Source organism: Bos indicus x Bos taurus, chromosome 13 (assembly GCF_003369695.1).
Source record: "Bos indicus x Bos taurus breed Angus x Brahman F1 hybrid chromosome 13, Bos_hybrid_MaternalHap_v2.0, whole genome shotgun sequence".
Lineage (NCBI taxonomy): Eukaryota > Metazoa > Chordata > Mammalia > Artiodactyla > Bovidae > Bos > Bos indicus x Bos taurus.
Window position 1 is genome coordinate 30,913,917 of NC_040088.1, and position 17,219 is coordinate 30,931,135.

The following is a 17,219-nucleotide window of genomic DNA, read 5'->3' on the forward strand; positions in this document are numbered from 1 at the left end:
AGCCTGGTAGGGGGAGGTGATGAAGAGTGAGGTCCCTGGGCACAGTGCTGGCTGAGGAGAGGGTCCTTGAGGCCCCATTAGCCTGGCCTGTTTATGTGGCTTCTCCGACTGTTTGTGCAAGAAAGGCCTCCTGCTGCTACTGGGAAGCTTAACTAATAAAGCTCTGGAGAGGGCTCGCTGGGAGGTGGGGGCAGGGCCTGGGCCTCCTGGATTAGCTCCAGAGCTGAAGGAGGAAACTTTTCTGCCTCTTATGTGACCTTCAGGGAACCCCCTAGGCAGGCAGGATGGGGAAGGAGGAGCACAGCTCTTGGTTCCCCTCCCCATTACCCCAGGGCTTGGCATTTCTAGGCAAGGGCTCCCCAGGAGGTGTCAGTTGGACAAGGTCGTCCTAGGCAACTCCTCACACATGGAAAAGAAACTAGAGTTCAAAAATCTGGTTGGAACAGTGGCTACTCTTGGGAAGGGCAGTGACCAGGATGGGGCTTCTGGGATGCTGGTCATATGGTATTTCTTGGTCTGGTTACATGGGTGAGCTCATTTTGTGAAAATTCATGTGTTAAATGCTTACAATTGGAGCTCTTTGTATAAAAAGGGTACAGAGAGAGTAGATGGTCAGCATTCTATCCTTTCCTGGATCTTAAAGAGCAGCACGCCTTTGGGACAAGGGTTTCCTGGCCAACCTTATCCCCAGGGCTGGGTTCTGGGAGTGAGCCCTTCTGGGCCAGGGATTCCACACTCAGAGACAGGACATCAGCATCCTCACCCTAGAGCCACACATACACACACACGTGCGCACGCGCACACAAACACACCCCACACTGTAATCTCCCTCTCCTTCTTTCTTCCTTCCCTCCCTCCTCACCTTTCCTTCAGCCGATGCTGTGACCGGAAGAGCTGTGGCAACCGGAATGAGACGCCCTCAGACCCCGTCATCATTGACAGGTACAGGCCAGGGGAGGAGGGCCTGGCAGCTTGCAAGGTCAGGGCAGGCTGGAACCAGCCACAGAGCACAGTGGCTCCCACCACCCTTTGGTGGCTCTGAGCAAGAGAAACGGTCCCCTGAGTGAAGCCCCTGGTGGCAGACTCTCTGAGGTTGGACTTAAGAGTTGTGCTTCCTGAGGGAAGAAGCCAGAGAAGACAGGGATGGGAGGTGGTAGAGGATGCCACGGCTGGAGGAGCTAACAGGGAGTGGCAGGGAAAGTGGGCTCTGGTCCTGGTGCCTCCTCTAACTTCTCTGTTCATTTCCTTTGTTAGAAAAATAGGGAAATACTTGGTGAGTTTCAGTCATAGGATTGTAGAGGTGATGCATGTGAAAATGCATTTTTCTTTCTGAATAGGAAATATGTATATATATAAGGTACAAAATTCAAAAGATAACACAGAAGAGTAATTAAGGAAAAATAAGTCTGCCCTACACCTATGTATAACATATTGTACACAATCTTTTGTATTTAATACTTACCTTTTTTATTAATATCTTAGAACGCATTCCATATTGGAACTAAACCCTGCCTTGTTCTCCTTTAAATAGATAAATCATTCACAGTGTACTAAAATTCAAATTTAAAAGGGTTGACAGCAAAGTCTTCCACCTCTGCTTCTGACTCATCCATTGCCCTCCAAATAAGCAAGCATTGTCCCCAGTTTCATGAGTATCCTTCCTGAGCTAGCCTGTGCAAGAAAATGCAGACACAGACAGTCTCCTCATTCTTTTTTTTGCTACTGCAAAATATTCCATTGTATGGATGGACCGTAATTTCTTTAGTATCTATTGCTGGACATTTTGGCTGTTTTCATTCTTCTTCAGGGATAAAATATGCTGTAGTGAATTACTTTGTCCATGTGTCACTTAGCACGTGTGTGCATTTATATGAAGGATATTACTAGAAGCAGAATTTCTGGGTCAAAGGAGATGTACATTTGTACTTTTGATAGTTATTGCCAATTTGTCCTCAGTAGCAATTATACCAATTGATATTCATACCAGCTATTTTGAGAATGCCTGTTGCTGTAGTCTAGAGATGTAGAACCAGCAAAGGAGCCTGAGAAGCAGCTGCAGTAAAGTAGGAGGCAAATCAGGGGGGTAGAGTCCCAGAAGTCCAGCTAGAAAAATTTTCCCCAAAGAAGGCTATAGTCAACTGCATCAAGTGCTGCTCATGGAGATGATAAAAAGAATAAGAATTAACCATTAGATTTAGCAGTGTGGGGGACATTGGTCACCTCAACAGGAGCTATTTCGGTGGCAAAAGGGGCAGAATTCTGATAGGAGTATGTCTAAGAGAGAATGAGAGGAGACACTAGGGACAGTGACCAGAGGAACTCTGGACTTGCACCCTAAAGGGATCAAAGAAATAGGGTGGTGGCAGGAGCACAGTGTAAGGCTAAGAAAAAATGTAGCTTGTTCAGATGCTACTGACAAAAATCCAGTAGGAAATGGAAAATTATGATGCAAGAGTTAGAAGGGAGAATCGCTGCAGCAGTGTCCTCTGGACAGCAAAGGGCACGGTGTCTCCTGCATAGGTGGAGGACTGGTTTTACCTGGGAGCACAGACAGTTATCCATGGAGACAGCGGGAAGACAGAGAATCTGGGCATGGAAGTGGGTAAATGGATATATCCAACACAGGAGCTTGCGGACGTCCTTTTCTGATTGCTTTGTTTTCGCAGTGAAATAAGAAACAAGGTCAACAGTTGAGGGTGAGGATGGAGAGGGAGACACTAGGGCATGAAATAGTTGTCCAGGAGAGTGAGGGGACTATGGACATGTTCTGTGATTGCCAAGTGGCACTAAGGGCCCACCTGAGGTATGTTCATAAATTTACTTATCTATTTATTTATTTAAAAAATTTATTCACTTTGGGCGTCACCACATAGCTTGTGGGATCTTAGTTCCCCAAGCAGCGCACTGAGTCCTAACCACTGGATTACCAGGGAATTCCCTATGGTCATGAATTTTTTAGTTTGTTCATTTATATTTATTTTTGGTTGCACTGGGTCTTCGTTGCTGCATGCAGGCTTTCTCTAGTTGTGGAGAGCAGGGTCTCCTCTCTCGTGGTGCACAGGCTTCTCATTGCAGTGGCTTCTGTTGTAGACCACGGGCTTTGGTAGTTGCTGCATGCAGCTCAGTAGCTGTGACTTGCTGGCTCTAGAGCATGCGGGCTTCAGCAGTTGTGGCACACGGGCTCAGTAGTTGCGGCGCCCAGGTTTAGTTGCTCCCTTGCATGTGGAATCGCCCCAGACCAGGGATCGAACCCGTGTCCCCTGCACTGGCAGCTGGATTCCTATCCACTGCACCACTAAGGAAGTCCTGTGGCCATAAATTAAGTGAGCAATTTTCCCCAGCTCTGCTGAGCCACAGGAGTGCATGTGCAGAACAGGTGAGTGGTTGCATATAGCCAGAGTTAGACGTTTGCTGTGTGAATACAATGAAAGGAGAGGGCAAGAGAGTAAAAAGTATAAGCAAAGGGTATTTACAAAAACAGAACAAGGAATTTAAGCTCACAAGGGAGAGGAGTATGGCAGAGTGAAGAGAAAGGATGATGAATGGAGCACAGGTTCTGATGGGACCAAAGAATGATTGGAGTTGAGGTACTAGAAGGGGGTGGAGCTGGTGGTAAGGAGTGGTTGCCTGTAGGTAGGATTATTTGGAAGTTGTGTTTATTGGTAATGTGTGGCCAGGGGAGTGTAGAGGCAAGGTCAGTGGAGGAGAGATACAAAAGGAATAGAGAGAAGAATGTATTGGAAGAGTTATGTATTTAGCTTAACACTGAAATCGCCAGGAATTATGATTGATTTTAACAATTCTTTACAGATCCTATAGATCCTAGATACTGATCATTTGCCATAAGTAGTTGCCTAACTATGTTTTCCAAAGTAGTGGTACCATGTTATGTTTCCCACCAGCAGCATATGAGAGTTGTAATTCCGCTCGTTCTCATCAGCACAAGAATAATCTCTCTTTTTAATGTTACCCATTCTAATAGATGTATAGTCATATCTCATTATGGTTTTAATTTGCATATCCCTAATGACTAATGAAGGAGAAGGCAATGGCACCCCACTCCAGTACTCTTGCCTGGAAAATCCCATGGATGGAGGAGCCTGGTGGGCTGCACTCCATGGGGTCGCTAGGAGTCAGACACGACTGAGCGACTTCACTTTCACTTTTCACTTTCAAGCATTGGAGAAGGAAATGGCAACCCACTCCAGTATTCTTGCCTGGAGAATCCCAGGGATGGGGGAGCCTGTTGGGCTGCCGTCTTTGGGGTTGCACAGAGTCGGACACGACTGAAGCAACTTAGCAGCAGCAATGACTAATGATGTTGAACATCTTTCCATGTGCTTATTTGCCATTCGTATTTTTTTTTTTTTGGTCAAGTATTTGGGTTATTTTTTTAATTACTGAGTGGGAGTTCTTTATATACTGTGGAAAAAATTAGATAAATATTTTACAAAAAAATTTTTCCCAGACTTCCCCGGTGGTCCAGTGGTTAAGAATCCTCCTGCCAATGCAGGGAACATGAGTTCGATCCCTAGTCTGGGAAGATTCCACATGCTGCAGGGCATCTAAACCCATGCACCACAGCTGCTAAGCCTGTGTGCTGCAAGTAATGAAGCCGGTGCATCCTAGAGCCCGTGTTCGGCAACAGGAAGCCACCGCGGCAAGAAGCCCACACACTGCAACTAGAGAGTAGCCCCTGCTGGCCGCGACTAGAGAAAGCCCATACGCAGCAATGAAAACTCAGAGCAGCCAAAGAGAAGTTAATTTAAAAAAATTTCCCAATCCATAACTAGTCTTTTCATTCTTATCAGTTTTTTAAAAAATTAATTAGTGAATTAATTTTTGGCTGTGCTGGGCCTTCGTTACTGCCCAGGTTTTTCTCTAGTTGCAGCAAGCAGGGGTTCCTCTCTAGCTGGGGTGTGCGGGCTTCTCATTGCGGGGGCTTCTCTTGCTACAGAGCACGGGCTCTAGGGGGCGTGGCCTTCAGTAGTTGGGGCACGTGGACTCAGTAGTTGAGGTTCTGGGCTCTAGAGCACAGGCTCAGTAGTTGTGGCGCACTAGCTTCGTTGCTCCATGGCATGTGGGATCTTCCTGGATCAGGGATTGAGCCCATGTCTCTTGCATTGGCAGATGGATTCTTTACCACTGAGCCACCAGGGAAGCCCTCTTAACAGTGTTTTTGAAGAACACAAGTTTTTAATTTTGTTAAGGTCCAATTTATACATTTTTCCCTCTGTGTATTGTGTTTTTGTTGTCATAGCTAAAAATCTTCAGCTAGGTCACAGAAAAGTTCCCCCTTCTTCTGTAAGTTTTGTAGCTTCGGTATTTTTGTTTAGGTGTAGGATCCACTTTGAGTTAATTTTTGTAGATATGAGAGGTATAGAATCAAGACATTCTGTTGTTTTACTATATATATTCACTCATTCCAGTACTATTTCTTTTAAACTTTGTAAAAAAATCAATTATTTATATGTGGAGTTATTTCTGGACTCTATTCTGTTCCATCGATTCCTTACTCTAGCTTTTATGCTAATTCTACACTGTTTTGATTACTGTTACTTTATAATAATTCTTGAAATAAGGTAATATAAGTCCTCCAACTTTGTTTCTTCATTGCAACTTTTTCCTTTGCATTTCCATATGAATTTGGGCATCAACTTGTTAATTTCTACAAAAAATCCCATTGAGCTATTGATTGGTACTACTTTGAATCTAAAAACCAATTTGGAGAAAATGACATCTTAACAATATTGAGTCTTCCAACCCCTGAACATTTTCCTCAATGTCTCTCATCAATATTTTATAGTCTTTAGAGTACAGATCTTTCACATTGCTTGTTCAGGTTTATCCCTTATTATTTGTTTATTTTGATGCTATTGTAAATGCTGTCTTAAATTTCAATTTCCAATGGTTTATTTATGGTACACATAAATATGAATTTTTATGTAACTGATTCTGTAGTCTGCAGCCTTGCTAAGCCCACTTATTAGTTCTAGTAGCTTTTTAAAGAGTCCAACAGATTATCTTTATAGACAACATGTCATCTGCAAATAAAGACACTTTTATTTATTTATTTCCAATCCGGATGTCTTTTATTTCTCTTTCTTGCCTGATTGTACTGGTTAGAACTTCCAGTACAGTGTTGATAGTAGCAGGGGAAAAGATGGATATTTATCTTGCTCCTGATCTTAGGTGAAAAGTACTCAGTCTTTTGCCCTTATGTATGTTTTGTCTGTTTGTGTGTGTGTATAGCTGTAGGATTTTCATAGATGCCTTTGTCAGATTGAGGAAGTTCTCTACTATCTTTCATTATTGACAGGTTTGTTTTTTTTTTATCAGAAATCAATATTAGACGTTTGTCAGAGGCTTTCTCCACATCTATTAAGATGATCTTGTGTGTTTTTTTAGTTTGATGTGATGAATTACATCAATTTGTTTTCTGATGTTAAACCAACCCTGCATTTCCAAGATGAGCCTCACTTAGTCATGGTGTATTGACGTGAAGTGAAGTCGCTCGGTCGTGTCCAAGTCTTTGTGACCCCATGGACTGTAGCCTACCAGCCTCCTCCATCCCTGGGATTCTCCAGGCAGGAATACTGGAGTGGGTTGCCATTATATTGTTGATTTAATAAAATTTTGTTTAGAGTCTTTGCATGTTCCTGATGAATAGTTGTCTCTGATTTTCTTTTTTGTTTTTTTTCTCTTTTTAAAACCTTTTAAAATTTTATATTGGGGTATAGCCAATTAGCAAACAATGTTGTGATAGTTTCTGGTGAACAGCAAAGGGACTCAGCCATTCATATACAAGTATCCATCCTTCCCCAAACGCCCTCCCATCCAGGCTGCCGTGTAACATTGTCTTATGTGCTATACAGCAGTTCCTTGTTGGTTATCCGTTTTGAATATACCAGTATGCACATGTCCATCCCAAACTCCCTAAGTATCCCTTCCCCTGATCCTTGACCCCTCCTCCCAGCAACCATAAGTTTGTTCTTTAAGTCTGTGAGTCTGCTTCTGTTTTGTAAATAAACTCATTTGTATCATTTCTTTTTAGGGTCCACATATAAATGATAACATATGATATTTCTCCTTCTCTGTCTTACTTCACTCATATGACACTGTCTATGTTGCTGCAAATGGCATTATTTCTTTTCTTTTTATTAGCCGAGTAATATTCCATTGTATATACATACCACATCTTCTTTATCCATTCCTCTGTCAATAGACATTCAGGCTGCATCCATGTCTTGGCTATTGTAAACAGTGCTTCAGTGAACACTGGGGTGCATGTATACTTTTAGGTCTTGTTTTTCTCTGGATATATACCCAGGAGTGGGATTGCAGGGTCATGTGGTAGCTCTATTTTTAGTTTTTTAATGAACCGCCATACTGTTCTCCATAGTGGCTATACCAATTTACATTCCCACCAGCAGTATAGGAGGTTCCCTTCTTTCCACACCCTCCCCAGCATTTATGTTCATGGATTTTTTTATGATAACCATTCTAGTTATATGAGGTGACATCTCATTGTATTAATAGTTTTGACTTGCATTTCCCTAATAATTAGTGATATTAAACATCTTTTCATGTGCCTTTTGACCATCTGTATGTCTTCTTTGGAGAAATGTATATTTATGTTTTCTGTCTGTTTTTCACAGAGAAGGCAATGGCACCCCACTCCAGTACTCTTGCCTGGAAAATCCCATGGATGGAGGAGCCTGGTGGGCTACAGTCCATGAGATTGCTAAGAGTCGGACACGACTGAATGACTTCACTTTCACTTTTCACTTTCATGCATTGGAGAAGGAAATGGCCACCCACTCCAGTGTTCTTGCCTGGAGAATCCCAGGGACGGGGGAGTCTGGTGGGCTGCCGTCCATGGGGTCGGACACAACTGAAGCGACTTAGCAGCAGCAGCAGCAGCCGATTTTTTGAGTGGGTTGTTTGTTTTGATCTTGTTAAGTATCTTGAGATATTTTTAAATTTTAGAGACTAATCCCTTATCTGTCACATCATTTACAAATATTTTTTCCCAAATTGTGGGTTGTCTTTTCATTTTGTTTATTGTTTCCTTTGCTATGCAAAAGCTTTTGAGTTTAAGTAGGTCCCATTTGCTTATTTTTGTTCTTATTTTCATTATGCTGGGAGACAGTTTGAAAAACATATTGCAGCAATTTATGTCAGAGACTGTTCTGCCTTTGTTTTCCTCTAGGAGTTTTATAGTATCCAGTCTCACAATTTAGGTCTTTAATCCATTTTGAGCTTATTTTTGTGTATGGAGTTAAAGAATGATCTAATTTCATTTTTTAGCATATAGCTGCCCAATTTTCCCAGCATCATTTGTTGAAGAGACTGTCTCCAACATTGTGTAGTCTCGCCTTCTTCATCATAGATTAATTGACCATAGGTGTATGGGTTTATTTTTGGGTTTTCTATCCTGTTTCATTGATCTATTTTTCTATTTTTGTTCCAATACCATACTGATTTGATGACTGTAACTTTTTATTAGTCTGAAGTCAGGGAGCCTGATTCCTCCAAGTCTGTTTTTCTTTCTCAAAATTGCTTTGGCAATTCAGGATCTTTTGTGTCTCCATACAAATTTTGAGATTTTTTGCTCTAGTTCTATGAAAAAAGCCACTGGCAATTTTCTAATTTTCTTATAACTTTTTGTCTGGTTTTGATATATCAGATATCAGATATACTGAAATATCAAAACCAGACAGGTATGCTGATATATGGGGCTTCTCTAGTGGCTCAGATGGTGAAGAATCTGCCCTCAGTGTGAGAGACTTGAGTTCAATCCTTGGGTTGGGAAGATCCTTGGAGAAGAAAATGGCTACCCACTCCAGTATTCTTTCCTGGAGAATTCCATGGACAGAGGAGCCTTGCAGGCTACAGTCTATGGAGTTACAAAGAGTCGGACGTGACTGAGTGACTAACACTTTCACTTTTTATGCTGATATACTGGCCTATAGATTTAGTTGGGAGGTATTTCTGACTCTTCAACTTTTTGGAAGAGTTTGTATATAATTGGTATTACTTCTTCCTTAAGTGTTTGGCAGTCATCTGAGCCTGGACTTTTCTTTGTGGCAAGTATTTTGACTATAATTTTAATGTCTCTAATAGAATAGGCTGTCTATTTTTTCTAGAATGAACTTTAGTAATTTGTATCTTTCAAGGAATTTGTCCATTTTTTAAAGTTGTTGAATTTGTCGACATAAAATTATTTGTAGTATTCCCTATCCCATATCTTTAGAATCTGCAGTGATGTCACCATTCCCATGTCTGATATTGGCAAATTATGTCTTCTCTCTTTTTTCCTAATCATTCAGGCTACAGGTTTATCTATTTTACTGACCTTCTAAAAGAACCCTTTTGGTTTCATTGATTTTCTACATTTTTTATCTATTTCCTATTTACATATTTATTAGTTCTTCTGCTTATTTTGGGCTTAATTTCCTCTCCTTTTTCTGGTCTCCTGGAGTGGAAGCTGAGGTCATTTATTTGAATGACTTTTCTGTCTAAAACATACTTTTTTTCTGATTAAAATAAGCCTTTAGTGCTACACATTTCTCCCTAAGTACTGCTTTAGTATCATGCCACAAATTATGTTTTCATTTCCATTTAATTAAAAATATTTTCTAATTTCTCTTTTGAATTTTTTTAACCCATGTATTATTTAGTTTCAAAAGTTTGGGGATTCTCTTAGGATAATTCCATTGCTGGTTTCTAATTTAATTCAATTGTCAGAGAATATACACTTTGTATAATTTTAATCCTTTTGAATCTTTTGAAACTAATTTTATGGCCCAGAATGTAGCCTACTTTGGTAAATGTTTTGTGTGCACTTGGGAAGAATGTGTATTTTATTGTTTTAGATAGAGTGACCTATAACTATCAAACAGGTTAAGTTAGTTGATGTGTTGTTTGAGTCTATATCCTGACTGATTTTCTGCCTTTTTTTCCTGTTATTGAGAAAAGGGTACTGGAATGACCAACTGATATTCTGGATTTGTCTGGTTTTCCTTGAGGTTCTATCAGTCTTGCTTCATATAATTTGAAAACTGTTATTAGGTATATAGATATATAGGATTGTTTTATGCCCTTTTGTTTAATTGACCCTTTTATTATGAATCCATAAAATCTACTTTGATAGTAATATCATCATTCAAGTTTTCTTTTGACTACTATTAGCATGATAAATCTTTTCCATCCTTTTAATCTATATGTGTCTTTATATTTAATATACACTTCTTATAGCCAGCATATAGTTCTGCTTTTTGTCTAATCTGATAATCTTTGCCTTTTAATCGGTACATTTAGATCATTTACATTTAGTGTGATTATTGATATGATTAGATTTGAGTCTTATCACCTTGATATTTTCTTTCTGTGTTTTCTCTTTTTTGTTCTTTTCCCTTTTTTCTACTCTTTTAGATTATTCAGGTTTTTAAAATTATTCAACATTGTCTCCTTTGTTGGTTTATTAGCAAAATTATTTATTTTGTTATTTTAATATTAATTTAGGACATGTCTTTAACTTATTGCCCTCTATCTTCAATTATACCACTTCATACTATTGTCTTGAATTTTATTTTATATATGTTCTATAACCCACAGTACTTTGATACTAGTCAAAGTACATTGATACTAGTTTCAAAGTCAATTAGTTTTAAAGAGATTTGAGTTATATGGAAAATATACATTTACCCAGGGCTTCCAAAGTGGCGATAGTGGTAAACAACCCACCTGCCAATGCAGGAGACATGAGACTTGCATTCAGTCCCTGGGTTGGGAAGATCCCCTGGAGGAGGGCATGGCAACCCATTCCAGTACTCTTGCCTAGAAAATCCCATAAACAGAGGAGCCTGGCAGGCTACAGTCCATAGAATTGCAAAGAGTTAGACATGACTGAAGTGACTTCACAAACACACACACACACACACACACACACACACACACACGTTCAGCCATGTAGTAACTATTTCCAGTGCTCTTCATTCTTTTCCATAGATTTGAGGTTTCCATGTGGTATTATTTTTATTATGCCTGAATGGCATCCTTTAATATTTCATGTATTTTTTGAAAGATATTTTCACTGGGTATAGATTTATAGGTTGGCAGTAGTAGTAGTAGTAATTATCATTATTTTTAAAATGTTGCTCCCCTGTCTTTTCTCTTGCATTCCCAATAAGAAATATGATACCATCATTATCTTTCTTACTGTGTACATAACATTTCTTTTATCTTTGCCTTAAATTTTTTTCTTTATTATTCATTTTTAGCAATTTGACTATGATGTGCTATGGTGTAGTTTTCTTCATGTTTCTTGTACTTGGAGTTCATTAATCTTTTTGGATCTAGGAGTTTACAGTTTCACTACATTTGGAAAGTTTTTTTAACTATTGTTTCTTCAAATCTTTTTTGCCCCTCCTCCTTTGGGGACTCCAGGTATCCAAGTATTAAATTTCTTGGGTTGTCCTGTAGCTCACCAATAATTCTTTCATTTGGGGGGATGTTTTTCTTGTTTTTCATTTTGGATATTTTTTACTGCTCTGCCTTGAAGCCCACTAATCTATAATGTTCTTCCATAGTGTTTCATCTATGGTTTATTGCTTCCAATATTTTTTTATCTCAAATATTTTAATTTTCATCTCTACAAGTTTGATCTATATCTTTTTATATCTTCCATATCTCTGCTTATATTTTTCAACATACCAAATACAATTAAAATACCTCTTTTAATGTCTTTCCCTGTTAATTCTAAAATCTGTATATATTCTATGTCAGTATCAATTGATTGATTATTCTCATTTTGAGCTGTATTGTTTTTGCATCTAGACTTAGCTCATAATCTGTGATTGGATGCCAGACACTGTGAATTTTTCCTTGCCGGTGGTGGATAATTTTGTATTCCTGTAAATCTTCTTTATTCTCGGATGCAGTTAAGTTACTTGGAAACAGTTTGATCTTTCTCAGTCTTATTTTAATGATTTATTAGATGGGTCCACAGCAGTACTCAATCTGGGACTAATTTTCCCCTCTACTAAACTAATACCTTCCTGAGAACTCTATCCAATATCCCATGAATTGTGAATTTTTTCAGTCTCGTTATTAGAAATAGGGGCTGTTTTCATCACCATGTGAACACCATGTGAACACCTTTATTCCTTTTGGCATTGGTTAGTTTCCTCACATGCCCAAGGGGACCCATGCCCACGTTTCTAGTTTCTCCTTCTATGCACTTCTCTCTTTTGTGAGACTCCATCCTATGGAGTCCAGCTCCCTTGGTTTCCCTGGACACTTCGTTCTGCCTCCTCAACACTAGGAGTGTGCTGTGCTCTGCCTCAGTGTCCCATCCCAGTGCTGAAGCCTGGAGACTCTCAAAGCAGTACGCTAGGAATTTGTCAGGCTCACCTTGTTTATTTCCCATCTTTCAGGAGTCATTGTTCTCTATTGTCTGATGTCTCTAAAAATGGTGCTTTGTGTATTTTGTCTGTTGTTTTGTTTTCAGGCCGCAGGTAATGTGGTGATTTATTACCAGGCAGTAATACCATGATTAGCCATTACTATGGCTCGATCTTAAAAAGAAGCAAAAGCAGAAATGTGTTTCTTGATTTCCAAACGTTTGATATTTTCCTAGTTATTTTTGTTACTAATTTCACAACCTCATTGTGTGTCTAACTGGGTCTACCATTTTATATGTGCCTGTTTTTTCAAAGTTGTTCATTGTGATGTTCAGGTCTGTCTTTATTTATTAAATAGGTCTGCTTGACCTATTAAAAATGGAGTGATGAGATTATGATCTTCTACACGAACTTTCAGCTTATCATTGTGGGTTTCATTAATTTTATCCTACAAAGATAAGCTAAAAGTTCATGTGGAAGATTAATATATAATTAGTAATATATATGTGTGTATGTATATATATTGACTATTTTATTAAGTGTGAACAAGTTTTAAAATTTTACAGCTTCCTTCTGAATTGAACCTTTTATTAGCATTGATCCTTCATTCTTAACAACAGTTTTGTTTAAAGTCTGTTTTATCTGATGCTATTTATATGTTTGTGGCCACACTTCGTGGCTTATGGGACCTTTGTTCCCTAACCAGGGGTTGAACCTGGGCCCCCCAGCAGTGAAAACAGTGAGTCCTAGCCACTAGACTGCCAAAGAATTCCCTATCTGATATTATTTAAAGAATCTCTCAACTTTTGGTTATATTTGTCTCATATACCCTTTTTTCATCTATCCTTTTTTTCCCCAACCGTTATATGTCCCTATGTTTCAGATATTTCTCTTTTAATGATATATTGATGGGCTTATTTTTTAAATCTAGTCTATTTAACTAAGTTTATCTATGTACTTATTGAAATTATTGATTTACTTCTACTCTTTTCTACCCTTTTGCTTTGCACTTTGTGTTTGTTCCACTCTTTTGTTTCTGTTTTCCTTTCTTGCTATTTAAAAAAAAATGAATATTTTGTTTGATGTAGTGAATATATTTCTTATTCAGTTTTTCCATTCACTGGTTTAGAAGTTTATTTACTTCATTTCTATGCTTTTATTTATTACCCTTGAAGTTTACTAAATACTCTTAACAAAGTTGCAATTCCTTTCCTGACTAATACTAGGATCTTTGACAGTGGTATGCTGCAGCTGGCTCATACTGTTCCACAGGAGCAAATTGTTAGCTTCTCTTCTTAACACCTTATTTAGTAGCATCACATTGGTAGCTTGAAATCAGCCATGGGGGAAGCATATATATATAAAACCATGGAAATCAACAAACATAAATAAGGGGTTTTCCCCCCTCTAGAAGTGTTTGTTAAACATTTACCAGCACACCACTGATCTTGTTGTCATTCAGTTGCTAAGTCATAGCCAACTCTTTTCGACCCCACGGACTGCAGCTTGCCAGGCTCCACTGTTCTCCACTATCTCCCAGAGTTTCCTCAGATTCTTGTCCATTAAGTTGGTGATGCTATCTAACCATCTCATCCTCTGCTGCCCTCTTCTCCTTTTGCCTTCAGTCTTTCCCAGTATCAAGGCCTTTTCCAGTGAGTCAGCGCTTCGCATCAGATGGCCAAAGTATGGGAGCTTCAGTTTCAGCATCAGTCCTTCCAATGAATATTCAGGGTTGATATCCTTTAGGATTTACTGGTTTGATCTCCTTGCAGTCCAAGGGATTTATAAGCCATGTAGCAGAGATTTTAGCTCTTTTTAAATTCTGCCATTGTTATTATAGGCTTCCCTGGTGGCTCAGAGGTTAAAGCGTCTGCCTGCAATGCTGGAGACCTGGGTTCGATCCCTGGGTCGGGAAGATTCCCTGGAGAAGGAAATGGCAACCCACTCCAGTATTCTTGCCTGGAGAATCCCATGGACGGAGGAGCCTGGTGGGCTACAGTCCATGGACTCGCAAAGAGTCGGACACGACTGAGCGACTTCACTTCACTTCAATTCATTGTTATTATTCTTCTTCTTATATATGAACAATTTGTCTTTAGACTTACCAAATTTTTTTGCTCTTTTCCTTCTTGCTTCTCACAACTTCCTCTGTGGTCATTTTCTGTCTTTCTGAAGTATATCTTTTAGAAATTTGTACTTTAGTGAAGGTCTGTGGTGGTAAAGAGCATGTTCACTTATGTTTTGCTCTTAATATCTTTATATCACTGTCCTCTAAAAATAGTTTTCCTGGGAATTTAATTCTATTAATTTAGTTATTTTTTTAACTTAGCATTTTAAAAATATTCCCATCATTGCTGTTGAAAAGTACAGCACAAACTAACACAACATTGTGAAACAACTATGATGCTGCTGCTGCTAAGTCACTTCAGTTGTGTCCGACTCTGTGCGACCCCATAGATGGCAGCCCACCAGGCTTCCCCGTCCCTGGGATTCTCCAGGCAAGAACACTGGAGTGGGTTGCCATTTCCTTCTCCAATGCGTGAAAGAGAAAAGTGAAAGTGAAGTTGCTCAGTCGTGTCCGACTCTTAGCGACCCCATGGACTGCAGCCTACCAGGCTCCTCCATCCATGGGATTTTCCATGCAAGAGTACTGGAGTGGGGTGCCATTGCCTTCTCCGACAGTTGTCATATTTTATAGGTAAATTTCCTCTTCTCTCTGGCTGTATATAAGAATATCTGTCTTTGGAGTTCTTCAGTATCACTCTGATATGTGTAGTTGTTGATTTTTCTTAATCCTGCTTTGAATTTGATTAATTACTTTTATCTATGGATTTATATCGTTCATCACTTCTGAAAATTTCTTAGCTTTTGTCTAATGTTACATCTCATTCATTTTCTCTCTTTTCTTCTCTGGCACTCTAAATGAGACTCTCAATTTAGACTTTTATTCTCTCCTCCATATACCCTAAATAATTCTCTATTTCTGGCTTGTTTTTCTTGCTGTATTATATTCTAGGTAAATATTTTTATTCATCTTCCAACTCACTGGTTCTCTTTTTGGCTATATCTAAACTATTGTTTAATTCACCCAATAATTTTTTAATTTTAGTTATAGTAAGCTTATAATTTTGGTGATTTTATTTTTCAGTTAGAAAACTTCTACTTAGTTCTTTTTCAGACTACTTGGGTAGTCTCTTATTGCTTACTCATTTTTAAAATTAGTTTTATATCCCTTTAAAGTTTTTGTGCTTATCTTACATTCTGTTTTTGATAGTTCCAACACTGAAGTCCTTAGGGTTCTAAATCTATTTTTCATTACTTCTGGTACCGTCCATGAAGCTTGTTTCTTGGTTTGGTGTTTCTGTCATTATTGTTATGGCAGTGATAATTTCAGCTCATATTTTGTTTAACCAAATTGGGTCCAAAACAGGGTATGCTTTCTTCTGGAAGAATTTGTATTTGATTCTAACAGGAACAGGGAGTGCTATCAACCTGGGACCTTTCTAAGTTCCTCAGAGGATCCAGGTCCTTCCTCTGAGTTGTCTCTATTCTCCATTCCAGTGTTTATATTGGCATTTGCCACCACGGCTCAGCAGGTGAAGAATCCACCTGCAATGCAGGAGACAAAGGAGACACAGGTTTGTTCCTTGGGTCAGGAAGAGCCCCTGGAGGAGGAGATGGCAACCCACTCCAGTATTCTTGCCTGAAAAATCCCGTGGACAGAGGAGCCCAGCAGGCTATATAGTCTAAAGGGTTGCAAAGAGTTGGACACAGCTAAGTGACTAAGCACACAAACACACACAGCCCTAATATTTGTGTTACCTTATAGTTCATGGTTTCCACTCAGATTTTGACTCACTTTTTTTTTTTTTTAATATCCTTGGAGATTATTCTTACTTTTTAGATTAAAGGACAGGATCTATTAATAGTTATAATGGGAAGGCACTTCAAGACATGTAGTCTGCCATAATGCTGGAAGAGGAAAACATACATTTGGAATTTATCCTGATATAAGGTAGGAAATATGGGTCCATCCATACTTTTTTCTGATAGCTACTAGTTGTCCCAATAGCAATTATTGAATAATCCATTTTCCCCCATGGATAGACTATAAATGTCACCCATGCTATAGTCTAAATGTAATTGCATGTATTTCTGAACTTTCCATCCTATTTTATTACATCTACTATCTATTTATTTATGTGTAAATATGATGATGTTTTACTTTTCAAAGATTTATAAAATGTTTTAGTAACTGGTAGATCTAGTACTTCATCCTCATTATTCTAATGTTTTCCCAACTACTCTTAATCATATATTTCATATTAACTTTACAGTTAGATTGTCTAGGTTACCAAAAAATGATTTCCTGATGTCATTTTTTAAATTATGATAAAATAACACACAATATAAAATTTGCCATCTTTTCTATTTTTGAATATACAATTCAGTAGTGTTAAGTATATTCATATTGTTGTGCAACAGATCTCTTTGCAAAAATTTTCTTCTTGCAAAACAAAGCACTCTATACCCATTAAACGTCTCCCCATTTTTCCCTTCTCTAGTCCTCATAGCCACCATTTTACTTTTGTTTCTATGAATTTGGCTACTTTAGATACCACATATAAGTGGAATCATGCAGTATTAGTCTTTTTGTAACTAGAATAATGTCCTCAAGTTTCATCCATGTGGTAGCAAGTAACAGGATGCTATATATTACGTGTATTTCCTTCCCTATTAAAGCTGAATAATATTCCATTTTATGTATATACCACATTTATCTATCGATAGACATTCAGGTGCTTTCATCTC

The 17,219-nt window shown here is 38.7% G+C and overlaps 1 protein-coding gene across 5 annotated transcripts in view; it reads left to right on the forward strand.

The window, feature by feature from the left end:
* Positions 1 to 17,219, forward strand: part of EBF4 (EBF family member 4) — a 57,639-nt gene that overhangs the window by 14,736 nt on the left and 25,684 nt on the right. For all 5 annotated transcript variants that reach the window (XR_003514077.1, XM_027559287.1, XM_027559288.1 and 2 more), the window contains one exon: positions 874 to 942. Coding sequence is in view for 4 of the 5 variants with exons in the window: in XM_027559287.1 (XP_027415088.1) it covers positions 874 to 942 (69 nt within the window). In the remaining variant the exon portion in view is untranslated. The remainder of the gene's footprint in view (positions 1 to 873; positions 943 to 17,219) is intronic.